The following is a 20320-nucleotide window of genomic DNA, read 5'->3' as shown; positions in this document are numbered from 1 at the left end:
ACTTTTAAACTGAAGGATAAAAATCACTGAAATTTTGTACGTTACAAACATACACAGTGGGATATTTTTTACACATACTGTAATACCACCAAGTTAACAATATTGCCAACCCAACATAAAGTTAAATTTTTTGCAAATAGCACTACGTCAGATTATTATGTACTTCAAATCTACATGTTAAACGAAAATCGGAAGTATTACATTTGTTATTCAGTGTTGCAAATAAGGACGCTACAATATCTCAAACATCCAAATTTTGGTGACCTCTACAGCGGTAATAAAACAAGTAAGATGGGCAAAGTAATACACATCCTGAGTAATTTGGTTTATAATACTGATTATGATATGATGAATTTCGAATGTATACAAACAAAGTTATAAGAATTTTTTACTTTATTTATTTATTTATTTATTTTTACAAAAACCTTCTTTTCGAAAATATTGCTTACGAGAGTAGTTTATCGAATTGAATTAACGGTTTTTATCACATTTGAAGATTTAATGCCGTTTACAGCAATTTGATATCGAATGCCGTTCTGGAGTTATAATACACTGCTAAAGTTTGAAACACTGTTTAAAATTTATGTAATTAAGAGAAGTGGTTGTAATTACACCTAACAAAAAGTATTCTTATATTGTTATAGAAGCAAAGTAATTCAAAATTAGTTTTAAGAAGTTCCCACAAATACACCATTTTAAGGAATATATGAAATTTTATCTTCTTTTCATATCTCCTGAATAATTTGAGATATCAAATTACTATAAACGGCATCATGATCTTTATGTCTATTCAAAACTGTCTACATGGTTAAATATGATACTTATCTAAACACTTTTTCGAAGTAAAATCCTTTGTAAGAAGTATAATTTTCAATTCCTTCTGACTTTGTTTCTATTTGTTCGAAGGACGTCGCATGATAACTGTAGTACTCGACATTGAAGTACTTTGAATGTGTATTACATTGTTCGTCTCGCGTTATTAAGGTTACAGAACCGTCCATAATTTGTTGCTTCTTCGATACATGTATGCGATATTGCAGCGTCCTTAGTTTGGAATACAGCATAACAAGTGTGATATTTTATATTTTTGTTTTACATATACATTTGAAGTATGTAATAATTTGACGTAATGCTATTTCAAAAATAAAACTTTATTTGGGTTGGGAACGCGGTTAACCTAGTGATATCTCATGATATTTCAAAGAATGTACCGCTCTTGATATTTGCATGGTACAAAATTGTAGCGTTTTGTATTTATTAGTTTAAAAGTTATAAGAGCGTATCAAGATAAATCGTCCACCATGTATGTACACACTTTTCTTCCTTTTAATTTATAACTATTATAATTTAGAAAAAAAAACTCTTATGAGTATTTTCGTATATCAGCATAACGATTGCAGTTGCATTAAACATAAGAGTACGAGACAAATGAATTTATTATTATAATTAATAATAATAATAATAATAATAATAATAATAATAATAATAATAATAATAATAATAATAATAATAATAATAATAATAATAATAATAATAGTAATAATAATAATAATAATAATAATAATAATAATAATAATAATAATAATACACTAGTTCAACTTTATACAGTACTTTATGTTGTTCAATGACCCAGGTAATTGTGGCAAATCATTTCACAACCTGGTATGAACATATGTAAAGGTTATACTAAAAAGCGAATTAAAATATGACCTCTTCACTGAGTACTTTAAGAAACACATTAAATTTCTGTTTTGATAGGCTGAGAAATCTTTTGGAATGTGAGGATAATGTTTACATGAGGGAAATTATAGACAAAGCTCAAAGAGCAGAAGAAGGAGTAAACCAGGAACTGAAAGAGAAAGCAGAAGAACTTCGCAGGAAAAGAGAAGTTGAGAGGCAAGCTTTTGTTGAAGAGAAGCGACTTCAGCAGTACAGGTAAGCTCAGAAGTAATATGTATACTTCAACAATATCTGGGAAGCTCTTTTATATTTTTTTGAGATGTATCATTTGCGGTTAACACACCAAGAAACATGGTCTGAGAGCTTTTAAGAGCAAAATTATGACAGAATAATCCGAGCAGAAAAGAGAGCAAATAAAAGAAAGGATAATGTTACTACAATATACACATCGTCAAATATACAGAGTGTAATCGTAATAATTAGATCAAGACTAAGATCGACGAGGGGAATAGGTAACAGAAATATGAATAGAGGATGTCGATTGAAATTCTCTAATCTATGACCTTTAAGGAGGAGAGAACATGCGAGGATAATTGGTTGGTTCATTTGGAGTTTTGCGTAATTTCCAGGACATAGACTATATGAGACGTAGACCTACAACTTAATGTTGAATTCGAATCTACGTATGTTACCAATGAGAGTCTGACCCTCTGTCGCATGTCAAAGTTGCGTACGCTAAAGGTATGGTCACGAAAGAATTCTAGAGCATAATGTTAAGCAGGATCTAAAGCAAGAAAGATAATAACAATGTCGATTGGATAGAATTGGCACAGGGTAGGATAAGCTGAATTTTCAGGATGTAATGTTTCTACAATGTAGAATCTATGTGATCTGCAAGTCATAAGGTAGTTCGATCTAGTGTCGGGGTTTAAATGTAGTATGATGATTAAGAGAAATACGTGATGTAGTGAGGTATCTTTTAAATAACCTGTACTGTACGACAGTACCTAGTAGATGTAGAAGATTCCAGTCAATTAATAATTTTTATCTTTAGTTTCATCTTTGTTGATATAGGTGACACTACAGCCACAGAACCATTAACTGGTCAATTTAAAAAACAAAATACATGAATTGGTAAATCATACAAGAATATGTTACAAAAACAAAAGATGGAAAAAAAAAACAGACAACGCAATATGACATAAAACTTATATAACTGTTGCCAGTACAATATTCAGTACATATATAGAATTGCACAAAGAAAGAGATTTATTTATTACTAACAGTTAACAATCGATTTTTGTTTTCAGATTTTTTTAAAAATATAAAATACTAGAAGTTTTACTGTTGACAGTTGCAGTACTCTTGTGTATTGGGGTATCAATCAAGGTTCATTACATTAAAAAGTCGGTAATTTCTAGAATTGTCAGATGGATATACAATAGATCAATGAGGTCAATCTTAACAAGAATCAGATTATGAACAAATCTGATCTTTCGTACGTTTCTTTCAGCAAAGGGAAGCAAATTAAGTTTCAAAAGAATAACATCATCAGTTAAATCAGTGAGATTAAATTTAAATCTAAACCAACCAAGATCGAAATTTGAATAGCTTCAATAGATTGAGAAAAGGAAATCAAGTTCTTGTTCTACATCCAGACAGCATATTCTAAGGAACTGACATAAGCATAATATAGAACTTTACAAGTTAATAACATATTTAACGTCTCTAGCAGCCCGTTTAATGAGAACTAAGTTCTTTCTGACCATCGACAAAGTTTTATCAATATGTTCATTATGCAAAAAATTATTATCAACTATTATATCCAGATCTTTGTTAGTTGGAACCATTTCAATTTTATGATCATCAATTTTATATTGATAAGTTGATATATTAATTTTCCTTCCATGTTATACTACTTTGGTTTTGTTCGTGTTCCGAGGGAATAAATGATTTTTAGACTATTCATATATTGAGTTAGTTTCTGCCTGTAATATTAGAAGATCATGATAACTTTGAAGCTACGGAAAATCTTAAGATCATCGACATATAAGTGAAAAGGAAAAGTCAGAGAATTATCAATATCATTCACCTACATAATAAATAATAAGGGATTAAAATTGGATCCGTGTGGGACACCAGAAGAAATACTGTACATAAATGATTTATAACCCAACTCGAACCACATATTTACAATTAAACAAATAAGAAGCAAAGTAAAGTATCAAAGACTTGGGCATATCAAAGAGAGAGAATATTTTGAAAGAAGAATATGATGAGAAATCTTTTCAAAAACTTTAGCAAAATTAAAGTAGACTGTGTCGGCTTGACCTTTATTGTACTCCCCACAGGAATAGCCAAAGGAAGAAGTTTATCAACATTCAATTCAGTTGATTTACCCTTTATGAAACGGTGTTGTTCGGAAACAAAATGAAATCAAAGTTGTACAGATATTTATAGGTAAGTTGTTGGTCTATAATATGTTATAATATTTGCATTAGTTTTGGGAATTGGATTTACAGTTACGATTTTCCATACAATCGAGTAATCATGAAAAAATGGTCTCCAGTTAAACAAAGATGTCAAGATTGGTGCGATTGACCAAGGAATAATAATAATAATATAAAATGGGAGTAATGCAACTCTCAAAAACCCTTACAGTACTTACTATGTTTAAATCGGTACGATTTTTTATATTACAAAATTTCATATTCCACAGTAAACGTATAACAAAATAACGTGTTTTCACTAATACATCTGATAATACAAGCAGGTGCTGCAAATGACCAATCTATACTTTAAACTTTTACAAAAGAAGTGACAAGAATTTTTGTCTATTAGGAAGTTGAAGCACTCGCCAACTGATAACTTGCTAAGATATACTCAAAAGCCGAAATGCCTATTGTTGTGCCTTTTAAAATAAGATGGTGTATTTGTTTCGTTCTCTACTAAGAAAGTGTTGAAGATTTATGAAACGATGTTTCTTGAAGCATACAAAACGTAACTACACAATGCATGTACATGATTGAAGCACGGGACGGGACAGAGGGGGAGGGAGAAAGTGACTTTCTTTATGTTCGTAAAGGATAGCACGTGCTAATATGTCAACCATCACACTTATTTCTTTTCTTTTTCTTGTCTCTGGTGACCACTTTCTATTTCAAAGTACTTCGTTTAGTACAAGTCCAGAGAGGCAGAAGTGAAAAAGAAAATGTTTAAGGTGAAATGATATATAATAAACTGCAGTGACAAAACGTTCTCTAAATGTGGTACGAAGGAAACTTTTTGTAGAGAAAGTACATTTGAAGATGGATTATGTGAAGAAAAAGTCTAGTGATGCTCTATGCATTGAAAAAGCGAGCGAAAACTTATTTACCTTCCAAAAAAAACAAATGCTATTATTAATGAAAGTTATAATTAATATTATTTCTAGAAAATATTCCTTCCGGTTTCAGTAAAAGAATAAGAGCGGAGATGAAATCTACTCTTAGAATACTGAATCCATATCAAAAAATATTTTTCTCTTCCTATTACCGTTTCTGTTCTATGGGAAGCAACATTGAAATATGAAGTGGGAATAAATTTCCTTTGTTTCCAATTGCAATAGAAGTGCAAAATTAGAGATGAAAACCATTTTTGCGGTAAAGAATCCATATCGAAAATTGTTTCTCGATATATGTTTTTTTTTACCATTTTCTTTATGGTGATCAATTTTGAAATTAAAAATTGTAAATTTTCACTACTTTCATTTCGAATTGAGGAGTAAAATTGGAGGTGAAACTTACTCTTCGATCTCGGAATCCATATGAGAGTCATTTTTCGCGTCCGTTACCTTTCTTGCTCTATCGAGATAAATATTAAAAGTTGCAGTGGTGGTAGATTTCTACAGCTTATAGAGATATAACCTATTCTTCGATACTAAATCCATTAAAGAAAAAAGAACTATATTTTCTTTCTTGATCATTTTACATTATGGCGATCAGTGATGAAACTGGAAATAGTTTTCTACTATTTTCGGTTGGAACGAAGGAACAAATGTCGAGATGACACTTACTCTTCAAACGCTGAGTCCATATCAAAAAGATATTTCTCGTTATCTTTTACCGCTTTTCCTCTATCTAGATCAGACATGTGCAAGTTGAAACAGAGGGTGGACCAAGGATTTACTGGTGTCGACGGCCGTAAGAGACAATGTATAACATTTTCACAAGAATTGAATTGTCATATTTAGTGGAGAAACTACTTCATGCTATAATAACGCCAGAGGAACAGAAAAATTGCTATAACGGTATCCAAAATATTTACTTGCTAAACAAATGCAGAAAATTCTATTTACTTATTATGTTAGTGGGAAACTTGATCCTTCATAGTTTGAACTAGTCTGTCAATGTTCGGTGATAAATTAGATATTCCAACGCGAAGGATATTTTTTAAGGTGGACATTCAGTTATCCAGAAAAAAAAAATCAATTCAGGTTAAGAGATTACATAAGAAATAAATTTCCAATAACGGATCAGGCGGGCCGGATGAAAGGGTTCAGTGACCCACAACCGGCCCGAGGGCAGGCTGTTGCACATGGCTAATCTAGATTAATCTTGAAACCGGACGTAATGATAAATTTACCACTTCAAGAGAAGATTAAATGAAAACTTTCTGACCAAAGTAATACGCATATTATTAAAACTAAAATTCTGCAGTATAGTGTTTAACGGGGAAAAGAAAATATATGTCGATCGATAGATCTTACCAAGTAAAATAAAATGATATGCACAAGTGTAAAAGCGCATACGTATTTTTTGAAAAAATTAAAAAAAAAAAAAAATGAAGATTTTGTAAACCTAAAACTTGATGCAAAATTAAACTACGCCACCTACTGAGATGAGACCGATACTGAAGTACACCCTCATTAAGGCTTTTACTATAAGACGACAGTACGTACTAGGTTAATGGGAGACAGCCTGAAACTATAATCAATTCTTGAACATGATTTTCTTCTCAACTAAAATACTGTCCAAAGATAAGCCACACATCAGTTGATAGAACAAAACAAACTTAACATAATGACATGCATAAGTGTAAATTCTAATGCGTAGTCAGGCCCGTATCCACGGGGGCTAGGGTGGGCCGAGCACCCCTAAATTTTCACTGCCCCCTTGTGTGAAAATAACAAATTAGGCCTATATATTTTTATATTGTATAATATTTTTCTCCAATGATTCTAATTTCTGAGTTTTATTGTAGAAATACGGTTTTATCTTTAGATTCTGATTCACGAGGAAACTTAATGATTAAGGTTATTTTCTGGACAATGAAAAAAGAAGCTTTCTAACTGTTTGCACGTTTGAAAGCAAAGGAAAATCTTATATTCATGGAAACATAGGACAGTAAGTGCTAGAGGTCATTTACCGAATCTTTGATCATGATACAAACATTGGAGAATGGTATTACTCCGCCAGTCATCGGGTGATTGGCTATCGGTCAGCACTTCTTTTGAGAAGCGCGTGCGTGTACCCTGTCAATGTTCTATATATTTCCCGCACGAGGCATATTGTAAACTGTGATTCGCATATAAGGTGGGTCAAAGCCACTTTCTACGCATGCGTATTCACTTTTACTGCATTAATTCAATTTCATTTTTAGGTACAGTGTTGTTTCTGTTATTTAATTGCAAGGAAACTGCATTTCTGATAATGAGCCTTATAAGCAATAAAAAGATTGAAAAACAGCTTATTTGACAATAGACTTTTTTGTTTTGCCGCATAGATGTTCCAAGGCTCTTTAACCAATAAAATGAAGTAATCACCACGTGTATTTGTTTACATGAGGTACTGAACGTTCCTTGAATAAGCTATAGATATTATACAATGTTATTAACGCAGGGCCGTACTGCAACCCAGAGGCCCACCAGGAAGGTACTTTCTAGGGGCCCACTCACGTGTGCGTACTCCCCCTCCCCTGGCAATAAAAGGGAGTCCGGGAGTGTCACTCGGATCAAGTATGCTGAAAAGTCATAAAATGAAAATTTAAAACTTTTTCAAGAAGTAATTTCTCCCCTGAAACTAACTGATTTGACGTAATGCCCAATCGACCATTCTTCCCTTGCAACCATACAATCATCTGCACAAGCACCATTACTTTACATCTTCCCCTAAAATAGCAATGGCGCACCTGTGTCAGGAAACCCTCATAGGCGCCCCTGTGCCATGAACCCCTCGTAGGCGCCCCTGGTGCATATACAAACACATCCATGAAGCATCAGCAGTAATTTTTAATTTACATATTCTCCATTGTCCTGTGTTAACAGTAACCAAGGGGACCCCAAACATTTTAAAAATTACTGAAAACATTTTCATCATGAAAGCTTTAAAAACATGACATAAGTCACTCCTATATAATTCATGGACCTCTTCGAACATGTTGAGAGAAGCCCCATCATAAAAGTTTTTGATGGGCCTCCTTGTATTTTCCCGCTTCAGGACCCCCAATGGTCTGAATCCGGACATGTATATTTTCTATACGGAAAACAACGGTACTGTAAAATGTAAATTATTATTTAGTTTTAAGTTTGGTATCATTTGAGATTTCAACTTGGCTGAATACTTATATTTGCAAAATTATAAAGCAGAGTGGGAAATCAGGAACTTTTCAAGGGTTGAATTACGACCCGTGTCAAGTTAGACCAACCACCAACACTAAAACGACTGGAACATATCTCAAAATAATGGGCTATTTGTGGGCTAATTAGCTGCCCTAATCCCAATTTTTGGGCTCCTATCGTTTAGCGGGAAATCGGAATCAAAATGGGCAAGTCGAGCTTGACATCAAGCTAGAGCCCCTCATGCGGTTACAATGGTCCGATCGAAAAAACTCAAACGCCAGAATTATGGGCTATTTATTGCCTAATTAGTTGCTCTAATCTCAATTATTGGGCTCCTACTGTGTAGCGGGAAATCGGAATCAAAATGGGTGAGTCTAGCTTGACATCAAGGTAGAAGCCCCAGAAGATTAGAAAGCTCGAATTGAAAAAGAATCAAACGCCAGAATTCTGTGATGTTTATGGGCTAATTAGTGCTCTAATTCCGATTTTTGGGCTGCTATCGTTGACCAGGAATTCTTTATCAAATTTTGGGATTTGGGTTAACTTCTAGCTATAAACCTAGAGCTATAACACTCCGATCAAAAGAATTGAAGTGTCGGAAATATAGGTTATTTGTGTGTTAATTAGTTGCTCTAATATTGAATTTTGTTCTTCTATCGTTAGCAAGAAATCTCATGTAAGATTGGTATTGATTTTTAGATCACTTTGGATGATAATTTCAAAGTTGCGGTGAGAAAACATCGATTTTTATAAACTGAAAATTGATTTATTTGCATTTTCCGCAAATGTAAATATATATCTCTACTAGTAAATCCATGAATTCTCTTTTCACGTGTTTATGTTCATTATGTTTGGAAGTAAATAGTGTATTATAGAATTTATATAGTGAAACATAATATTATTTTTTTAAATAACTTTTTTGTTTAAAGGAAATGCCTCTTCGCCGTTGCTGGGGGCCGCAGTGACACAGTGGTACAGCGCTTACCTCTTGTGAGTGTGATCCCTGGTTCGTTTCTAGCTCGCGCCAAGTGGTCTTTGTGGTTGACAAACACCCTGTGCTTGGGTTTTATCGGGGTTCTCCCGTTTTCTCACACTTTATTCATTCCACCATTTCATTCATTTCTTATTATCAATGTCTCTCTTAGCCTCGGTGAATAACCGTAGGACGTTTAATTTCTAGATGTAGTAGATATTTAATTTCTCCCCGGTACCTGCATTTTTTTTTTTTTTTTTTTTTTTACATTTGTGGAGGCTTCACTTTTCCAAGAAATATACACTTATTCTCACCTATGATAAAGATATTGCATAAACCGTAACTATATTTGGAGTAGTTCTCAGAGAGTAGGGTAAAGATTGTGCCCCAGAAGCGTGTTGGGAAAATTTTTATTAAACTAATTAAAAGTGGAAAAGTAAAATGAGTAATGCCTTTTTCTGTAGCCATGATGTAAAAAAAAAAAAAAAAAAAAAAAAAACACAAGACCATTTCAAAGATATTATTTCTGGTTATTATTTGTTCATTGTTTTGCATAGTTTGAGTTATATTACGAGGCTCATTCCGAAAGTAATGTCTCCTTTTTTGTGTTGACTGTGTGTCTCTGTGCCGGAGGTCGTTAGTGTAGTGCTAATGCTTGAACCTTTCTCTTCTATTTGCAGGTAGTTCCGTTGTTCTGCGGTAGTTGTCGCCAGCATAGGAGTGTTCCAAAACAAAGTCTGATATACACGCGCGTATAAAACCATGATATGTAATTGAATTCCTGTTGAAGGAATTGCGATGATTGACATCCATCGACGCTTGGCAAAGGTTTATGGAGACGATACAATAGACGTGAGCATTGTGAGGCGATGGGTACGGCATTTTCAAGATGGGGAAAAGGTGTTCATGACAAGCCACGACCCGATCGACCCTGCACAGCTGTGACCCCTCGCAATGAAGAGCGTCTTGAGCAACTTATTTGTGGTGATCGCCGGATAGAGACCAGCGAATTGTGTGCACAGCTGAATGTCGGCTGTAATGCCTTGCAAAAAATGCTGCAACATCTTGGTTATCGCAAAGTCTGTGCGTGATGGGTGCCCCGAATGCTTACAGAAGATCATAAAATGCAGCGAATGGCAATATGTCGGGACCTGTTGGACCACTACGAAGCGGAAGGGAACAAATTTCTGGAGAGCATCATCCCTGAGATGAGACGTGGTGTCATCATTACGAGCCGGAATCCAAAAGACAGTCCAAAGAATGGTGACATGCGAATTCACTCTCACAGAAGAAATTCAAAACACAGCCTTCTGCGGGGAAAGTGATGTGCGCATTCTCCTGGAATGGCCAGGGCGTGATTCTTGTGGATGTCCTGGAGCATGGAGCAACTGTCACTTCTAGACGCTACAAGACGACACTGACGAAGCTGAAACCCCGAATTTCGAGGGTCAGGCCAGAGAAGAAGACCAACTTTTACCTGCAACATGATAACGCAAGGCCCCACACCAGTTTCGCGACCACGCAACTCATTGCAGAATTTGACTGCACTGTCTTACCACATCTCCTTTACAGTTCGGATTTAGCGCCTTCCGACTTCCATCTCTTTTGAACCTCTGAAAAATGGACTACCTGGCGAATATTTTCAAGACTCGGAAGCTGTTGTGAAAGCTATAAGAAAGTGGTTAGCCTAAGCTGGTTCCAAGCTTTACAAGCGTGGAATGCAAGCTCTGGTTCATCGTTGGAAAAAGTGCATAACGAATGGTGGAAACTATGTGGAAAAATGGAAGTAAGTAGCTGAAATTGTGCTCTGTTTAGCTTTGCTGCTGTGATTTCTGTATCTCCTATAGTTTCCATGAAAAAAATAGGAGGCATTACTTTCGGAACGACTGTCGTATTATATCACCATTATATTATTATTAAAGTATAATAATAATAATAATAATAATAATAATAATAATAATAATAATAATAATAATAATAATAATAATAATAATAATAATAATAGTTCATCAATATTAGCGTAACGCCAGCTGGAATCCAGTGTGCGCCACTGGAATTTTTGAACTCCCTTCTCTAATAGCAGTAGCATCATTATCACATAATCTGACGAGGCAGAACGAGGCAATAACCTTTATAATAAAGATCAAAGATCGGTTTTAATTTCTTTCTATGTGGGGCATATTTCTACAACAATGTACGAGGCACGTCCACAAAATAAGTGTACTAGGGCCCTCACGGACAGAGGAAATTTGTTATTGCTATGTTGGTTACACTGCCATGTAGCTTAGTTTTTACCCTTTTGACTCACGAAACTGAACGAAACACAATGTTTTCCGCATAACAAAAAAGGTATACACCAGAGATGGAGTGGGTCGGTGGGTCAGTGGGTCAAGTGGATCAAGTTTTCTGAGTGGGTCAGTGGGTCGTGGGTCAATAGCATGTGACCCACTGCGACCCACCACCCACCATGACCCACTGTGACCCACCACCCACCGTGACCCACTGCGACCCACCACCCACCATGACCCACTGCGACCCACCACCCACCGTGACCCACTACGACCCACCGACTCAGTATGATCTACCGACCCTCTCTGCTCACTGCATTGTAGAGAGTATCTTCTGAAGACTGGTAAATTTGTCTCCGTTTTACTTTCAAGACCTTCATTTCCCTTTCTTTTCCACTTGTTTCTGTCTACTTACCTGAGGTGAGTATATCTAACCAAGTGAAAAAAGAACTTCGGGCACTTTTGGATATTGGTATTTTTAATAGTAATAATAGCAATATGACTTACACTACAACTTGGCTTTCGAGACCTGTGGGCTTTTGGAGCTAACTACTGGAAAAAATACACTTTTGAATCACTGTAATATATAAATAAATTTATAAAAAATTGAATGTAACTATGTGTGCCTGATCATCAAGGTCAAATTGCAAAGTCAAATGAAATTACTTTTGGTATATAGTTAGACCTTAATCCAAATTGGGATGTTATATTGCTTTTATTATAATGTATAATATCCTAAGGAGGTAGTGAGGATCCGAATTTTTGCGGAAAAAAAATGAGTATCTCGCAAGCCGTTAAACTTACGGAGCTGAAATTCAGTGTATTAACTCTTTATTGAAAATAAACAGAATGTGTCCTAGCATTTTTTAAAATTCTCCTTTATGTGTGTGGGGGGGGGGGGCACTTTCTATATATGGAAAATTGGTAGTGAGTTGGTTTGTAAAAATGATCGAAAACGATCGATATTATTTCAGAAAAAAAAATCAGAAACAAAAAATACAGTGCTTGGTTTCATATATCCATTGCTTTCTGCTATAATAAATGCTGAAGCTTATGTTTATTATATGGAGGGATCACAGCACAGGGCAATCAACCCATAAAGTTGTGAGAAAAATAGGCATAAAATTTGTAGTGTAAGCTTAATTACACGGAAATTTGAAGTTTGGATTGTACGCATAATTGTATGGAAAATTTTACACTTTTTTTCCTTTATGTTGGTCTACGTACTTTGATTTGGAACTTTGAAATTTCATCCCTTTTTCCACTGAAAAGTATTGATAATTCAACAAGGAAATAATTATACTATGATAATTTCATTGAAATTCATCGTAATTTGGCACACGGCAAACAGCAGTGTGGTAATTGAAGTTGAAGAAGGAGGGAAATTCTCATTCACCTCTGAATACTTTCCAGAAACCTCGTTCTCTTTCGCTTTCTAGACGGGGGAGGGAACTTGGTAATGGTATCAAACCTTCATGTGTAATTACAAAAAATTAAATTATAAACAAATAAGAAATCATCAGTTTATCAGGCTTTAATTGATAATTTATTCACAATATTCCCTATCAAAGGCGTGGTAGATGAAGTTTCTGTTCTACATGGGTCGACATTGCCAACTGACATGGTCGATATGGAAAAGACGTTGTGTGGTGATAGAGAGATGATACTTCTCGCTGAGTATTTCAAAACTGACCGAGAAAAATCGTTATCAATCTTAAGTCTAACAAGTAGATTGTCGATGAGAAGTTGCAGAAATCGGGTAGAAGTATTATCAATTTCCACGACAGAGTGCGAACTGGGATTTCCCCTTATGAACTTACAGATGACTGATATTAGAAATAGATTAAGTGCTCAAATATTGTCTAACTTGTTGCTCATCAATGTTAATGGCCCACCGCTAGACAAGCTCAAAGTAGACAAGCTAGTTATTTCTTGGCTGAAGGATGGACATCATTCCACTGTGGATGATTTACCGCCAAAAAGTTACCAACAGAAAATAAATCCGATTTCAGATTTGTTTTAAGGTGGAAAATTACGAGTTACGAAAAATGCATACTTGTATTACTAATGGCTAATTTGTGTTATTCAACTTTTACTACTTACCTACTTTTTAGTAACTCTCTTCTTTGCTTTAGGTAAACTACTTTTGAATAAATATTCATAATAATTGCAATTATGCATATTCGTAACTTAAATTTAACGTGGTGTTTTAGTGTTTACACAAATTACAATTATGAGCATACTTTATGGAGATGCTCTCACATAGGGTACCCGAGCACCTTTATACCCTATGAAAAACTGATTTTTCAAGTCTTTTGTGAGAAAAATACTGTGAACTGAGAAACCATAACCTTTTCCATATTGTACAGGGGTATTTTCCTGCGAATAGAAGTTTCTTGTGGAATGCGTTCAGAAATTAACACTTGCAAGAATACTCTCTTAGTACAAGTATATTTTAGGCACACACTAATTTCCCCCCCACCTCACCTCGAACTGTTTCAATTTCCTCACTGACAAACACTTTACCATTTTATATCGTAAAGGTCAGATCCACCGTTATTCTAACAGAGTGGTGCTTGAGCAATTGACTAGAAATTCAAATTGCGATTAGTGATAATTTCACAGTCTTGTTTTATTACAAGTGTAAACTCTTTAGTCAGTTCAGAAGAGGCCGTGGATCGTGTTCAGAGTTGATGACGATGGATTTTGGTGAGAGTAGGTCAAAGTGGATGAGAGTGGTTCATGGTGGGTGGTGGGTCAGAGTGGGTCACCGTGGGTAGTGGGTCATGGTGGGTCACAGTGGGTCATGGTGGGTGGTGGGTCACGGTGGGTCGTGGGTCAGAGTGGGTCATGGTGGGTGGTGGGTCAGTGGGTCGTGGGTCACGGTGGGTGGTGGGTCAGTGGGTCGTGGGTCAATTTTTATATATATATACACACTAATATATATATAAAATATGTCGACGCACACGAGGCTTTTGCACTTTCGCTTTTTGTGTATGAATAGCCGTGAAGATCGTGAAGCTGTTTCACTACTATTGGGCCACTATGAGTCTGTAGTTAGCCTCTCAAAATCGAAGTCCAATACGACCTCCAGAAGTGAAATTCCTTAAGTATATAATAACAATGTTCTTGCAAGTCACTAATATGTTGTCGAAAATGTTCTTTCCACTCAGAAATGCATTTAATGCATAAAAGTTACACAATACCAAATTGTTGGTTGATTTATTATGACCAGTTTTAATTTTTGTAAGAATAAGTTGTCTCGTTATGTATTATATGCAATTATTATTTACTGACATACTTCTACACATTTCTATGCAAATTACTTCCTAATACAATATATACTAAGTTTGATTTAAGTTGATTTCGAGTTTAACGTCCCTTTCAGCAGTGAGGCTATGTGAAACGTGGAACTACTGAGTAACGTGAAATCCGAACCACATGAACTACCGCCGGGAATCAACCCGGATCTCCCAAAGGCGCGTACGCTAACCGCTTAGCCACGGAGGAGCTCTACTAAGTTTTCTGTTCACACTTCCAAATAATTAAAATATACACAAAGTTTTTTTGTGTGTACTAAAATTATACATGTAAAAAAGGCAAAATGCAAACTTTAAAACACCCAAAATGTCAAAAAATGCTACCTAAGGTAAATATGTTAAGAACTTCTATGAAATTTCTATATAACATTGGTAATTTTTATGTTGAATGGATGTTTTATAATTATTTTTGTATACTTCTTTTATCAAACCAGTGCAGTGAAGAGGATATACGAGAAGCAAAGTTCTTCGAATTTTATTGTAGCTCCTCATTACCACAATGTAAGTACAGGTTTACGTAATCAGCTTCAAAGAAGGTAGTTCTAATTAACCAATAAATAGTCCATAATTCCGGCGTTTGAATTTTTTTGATCGGAGCATTCTAACCATATGGGGGGTTCTAGCTTGATGTCAAGCTAGACTCGCCCATTTTGATTCCGATTTCTCGCTAAGCGGCAGGAGCCCAAAAATTGTGATTAGAGCAACTAATTAGCCCATAAATATCCCGGTCATTTTAGTGTTGGTTGTCGGTCTAAGTTGACACGGGTTGAATTATGAAAAATGTGAAAGGCTGTTTTAGCAACATCATAGGCTGACTGTATTGTCGGTACTCAAAGTGTTATCGTCCTCCGTTCTGTTACTCCCGTGTGCGTGGCGTGTGTCTTTCTGTTCTACTCTCTAAACTTAAAGACGAGATATGGACATTATAATATAGCAATTGCAGCTCTACTCTCTCTACTTTCCACCATTTTTTCTTTCTTTTTAGATCGAATATCAAAAAATTCAGATACACGTGCTTAATTATTTTCAAACAAACGTCTAAATACTGTAAGGTCTTTCTTTAACCTTAAGGAATTCCAAGATATGAATATGTTATAATAATTATATACCCATTAACCCCTTCCACGTCAAGTTACCAAAATCCTTTCTTTTGTGGTACCTTATGTCACAAAATATATATACTGCAAAAAATGCCAAGTGCTAGGTAGAGTACAGTGAAACCTGTCTATGTTGACCACCATCGGTTCCATTGAAAAGTGGCCAACTTATACAGGTGGCCAACTTATAGAAAATAAGTGTGATTGGTGTATTTTTAGAATAGGATTTCTTGTATTACTTGATTGTAAAATTTTAATAAGCAATGGCACGATAGCTAAATCAAATAATGTATACAGAGTAATCATAACAATATATAGTACTAGAAAAATCACTAAAGTATGTTTAATATATGTGCCTTTATCTTCCTGAAAACTATTCTGCTACACTGTTATTCGGATTAAAAACACAATAACACAAACAACCATAAAATAGAAACGTACGTAGGCAGTTTATTGAAATTGATATTGTAGCACAGTGTTTTTCAGACTGAAAACAAGAAAAGTAAAATTATAAATTGTACAATTTTTGTGCAGTTCGACAGTGAAAAATATTTTCTGTAGATACCTTTCGAAAAAATAGCAAATCAAGTCTTATGCAAATTTATTCATGATGGTTCATTCTAAACGTACTTCTTTTATTCTTTTTGGCACATATGCACATTCTAATTTTGTAATAAATTACCTCTTGTTAGTGAGCTGCAAGTGTTTCCCTCCAAGCAAACAAAGTATGTTTTGAGAAAATCTTAAGGAAATTCATATCTCATAACCTCCGCTACCTTTCGATAAGCCGTCAGGTCCAATAGTTGACAATGGACATTTCCTTTTTGATCGAAGGTTGTAATTTAAAGACACCATAGTGTAGAACTAGCATTCAATATAACACATACCAAAAATCTCAGAAAAATATTTCTTCGTTAAGGAGATATAACGCTTCAAACAATGGAAAAATGATCTGCTTACGTCACGGCAACACAGACAAGAGGTTTGGAGTGACGTCACAGGTCCGTAGCGCTCTGTGACTGGCATTGGAAGCTTCAGGAAATATTTTCATATTGCAGTTTCTCACTGCAAACTACAAATAAATTTAGTATAATAGTGAAAGTAAAAATGGCAAAATAAGTAATACACTTACTGTATATAAACGTAACGTGTTAATAAGACCTAGTTTCCTAGCTTGAAATATATTAATGGTCAATTAGTAATGTTCTATCATTACAAATATTTTTTTAGATATTTATACAGTTAAGGAGGATTACTTTACTATTTTATTACCCCAAAAATATTAGAGCCTAAGCACTATATCAGTTGATGCGCAGATTGAGAATATCTAGGCCATCATATAGCTTCCCTTTATTTTGAAGATTTGTCGTGAATCTCCATTCAATTATACTACGGCTACAAATAAAAACTTTCTGCACCAGAAAGCTCTTAAGCGCTTTAAAAATATTCATATCCTGTTACATCCTTTCATTTTTTCTACTATTTACTCTGCATATTAGCAATCGGTCACCCCGCATCATTGCTACAACTATTCTTATCTTAATGCTACAAGAATCGTATTATATAGCGCTTTACTTTCTTATATTTCTACAAGGGAAATGCTTTTGTGGTCACCGCGGTGGTATGAAGCTGAAGGAAGCTGTAGCGAAAAGAGGCAGACAGATGGTTAGGCTGCCGAAAGACCATCATAAACAAGATAAGTGCTCGAGAATTTTTCTTGTGACCTAGGCGCCGGTTCTCAAATCTAGGCTCGTAATAAAACAATTTCATACATGGGCCTTCATAATTTTATTTTTGATTTAAGTTATTTATGAGCCAGACTACTATTTCCAATCGCCTTGACTACCTGGCGTCCAGGATTTTTCGAGCCTGAACAAGACAAATTCATTATGTGTTACTTATGTTGTTACTTTAAAACTTCAGCTTTTTCTTTTCAATAACCTCACACGAAATAGTGTTCTAAGTATGCCAACCATAAGTTTATTTATATTCTTCTCCCCTTCAGATAGGCCAGTTTCCCCGGGAGGCTGCCCCCCTAAATTTTTACTGCTCCCTAAACTTTCCAAGGTAGGCTTGCAAATAAACCATAATATGGTGATGAACTATAATATGGTTCGATTAGCCCTCTAACTTCTACAGCCCCCCTACATTTTTGGCGTGGCTACAAGCCTGCCCTCAGCTCTGAGATGATTAATGTTTGGTATATGGTAGTACATTTGCAAAAGATTATATTCTGAAAGTATTGTTTTTGTGTGTGTGTGTGTGTGTGTTCTGAAGTCCACAAGTTAAAAAAAATCACATATAAAAGCAAACGTTTTAAGAGTTCAGCCTCCAGTAGATTGATTTCTCTTATATTGTTTCACTCACTGGAACAGAATATTGTGTTCATTATTCGTCATAACATATCACAAACATTTATTATCAAAGGACACAGTGGATCAATAGTGGAGTGCTCACCTCTAGTGTGAGTGTAACTGGTTCGAATTCAAGCCATATGAATTTGTGATGGACAACATCGTGTCCGTGGGTTTTCTCGCGATTAAGACGTTTCCTCCCACATGATCATTCCACCAATTCTTCTATAATCATCCACTCTCATTAATCAGGACATCACTTTGCCTACATGACATATTCGTGGAACATAAAGGTAGAAATTTAATTTTGTTTTATTCAGTAATAAGCCACTGTAACTAGTTTGTTATCATTATTGTGATACCACACCTGTTTATTTGTTGGTTTAAATGTAAACTCATGTGCTCAAAACACCTCAGCCAATTTGGAAATGTTCACATGGACTAATATAAATAATTTACGAGTATATTCCATTTCTAAAGAAAACGACAATAAGCGCGAAGATATTATTATGAAATAATATTGTTAATGTTAAAGTAGTTTGATAATCATCATCATCATAGGTATTCTGCCTTTATTGGCAGGTCACTTGCCGCAGCTGAGAAGCAACCATGCTCCACGGTCCTCCGCTAACCTTTTCGTCTTCGCGTATGATCTTTCTGTTTTAATATCACCCATTAATTGTAATCTCCTTCGCCCTCTCCCTCTCTTTCCCGCCACTATACCCTCTAAGATGTCCCTCATGATACAATCTCTTCTTAGGCAATGTCCCAACCAGTTTCTCTTCCTCTTCCTCATAATATCTAAAAGTGTTCTTTTCTCACCCACCATTTCTAACACTCTCTCATTCGTTTTGCGCTCGACCCAACTAATTCTTTCCATTCTTCTCCACACCCACTTTTCGAAGGCTTCCAGTCGATTTTCGTCACCTTTGCGTAATGTCGACGTTTCCGCCCCATACAGTACAACACTCCACACGAAGCATTTTATGAGTCTTTTTCTCAACTCTTTGTTCAAGGTCCCACAAAACAGACTTTTCTTTCTTTTAAAGCCTTCTTTCGCCATTCCTATCCTTGCTTTTATTTCACGTTCGCATTTCATATCATTACTAAGAATACTACCCAGGTATCGAAAACTATTCACTTGTTCTATTTTCTCCCCTCCTACTTTTATATTTGACACAGACCCCTTCGTTCCAATCACCATGGCTTTTGTCTTTCTAACATTTATTTTCAGGAAGATAAAGGTACATATATTAAACATACTTTAGTGATTTTTCTAGTACTATATATTGTTATGATTACTCTGTATACATTATTTGATTTAGCTATCGTGCCATTGCTTATTAAAATTTTACAATCAAGTAATACTAGAAATCCTATTATAAAAATACACCAATCACACTTATTTTCTATAAGTTGGCCACCTGTATAAGTTGGCCACTTTTCAATGGAACCGATGGTGGTCAACATAGACAGGTTTCACTGTACTCTACCTAGCACTTGGCATTTTTTGCAGTATATATATTTTGTGACATAAGGTACCACAAAAGAAAGGATTTTGGTAACTTGACGTGGAAGGGGTTAATGGGTATATAATTATTATAACATATTCATATCTTGGAATTCCTTAAGGTTAAAGAAAGACCTTACAGTATTTAGACGTTTGTTTGAAAATAATTAAGCACGTGTATCTGAATTTTTTGATATTCGATCTAAAAAGAAAGAAAAAATGGTGGAAAGTAGAGAGAGTAGAGCTGCAATTGCTATATTATAATGTCCATATCTCGTCTTTAAGTTTAGAGAGTAGAACAGAAAGACACACACCACGCACACGGGAGTAACAGAACGGAGGACGATAACACTTTGAGTACCGACAATACAGTCAGCCTATGATGTTGCTAAAACAGCCTTTCACATTTTTCATAATTCAACCCGTGTCAACTTAGACCGACAACCAACACTAAAATGACCGGGATATTTATGGGCTAATTAGTTGCTCTAATCACAATT

General features: G+C 35.1%; 1 protein-coding gene across 4 annotated transcripts in view; it reads left to right on the top strand.

The window, feature by feature from the left end:
• Positions 1-20320, top strand: part of LOC145678382 (uncharacterized) — a 290653-nt gene that overhangs the window by 101518 nt on the left and 168815 nt on the right. For all 4 annotated transcript variants that reach the window (XM_081748457.1, XM_081748456.1, XM_081748458.1 and 1 more), the window contains one exon: positions 1759-1935. In XM_081748457.1, coding sequence (XP_081604583.1) covers positions 1759-1935 — 177 coding nt within the window. The remainder of the gene's footprint in view (positions 1-1758; positions 1936-20320) is intronic.

Source organism: Thermobia domestica, chromosome 2 (genome assembly GCF_964235325.1).
Source record: "Thermobia domestica chromosome 2, izTheDome1.hap1.1, whole genome shotgun sequence".
Taxonomy (NCBI): domain Eukaryota; kingdom Metazoa; phylum Arthropoda; class Insecta; order Zygentoma; family Lepismatidae; genus Thermobia; species Thermobia domestica.
This window is presented reverse-complemented; position numbering and strand designations above follow the sequence as displayed.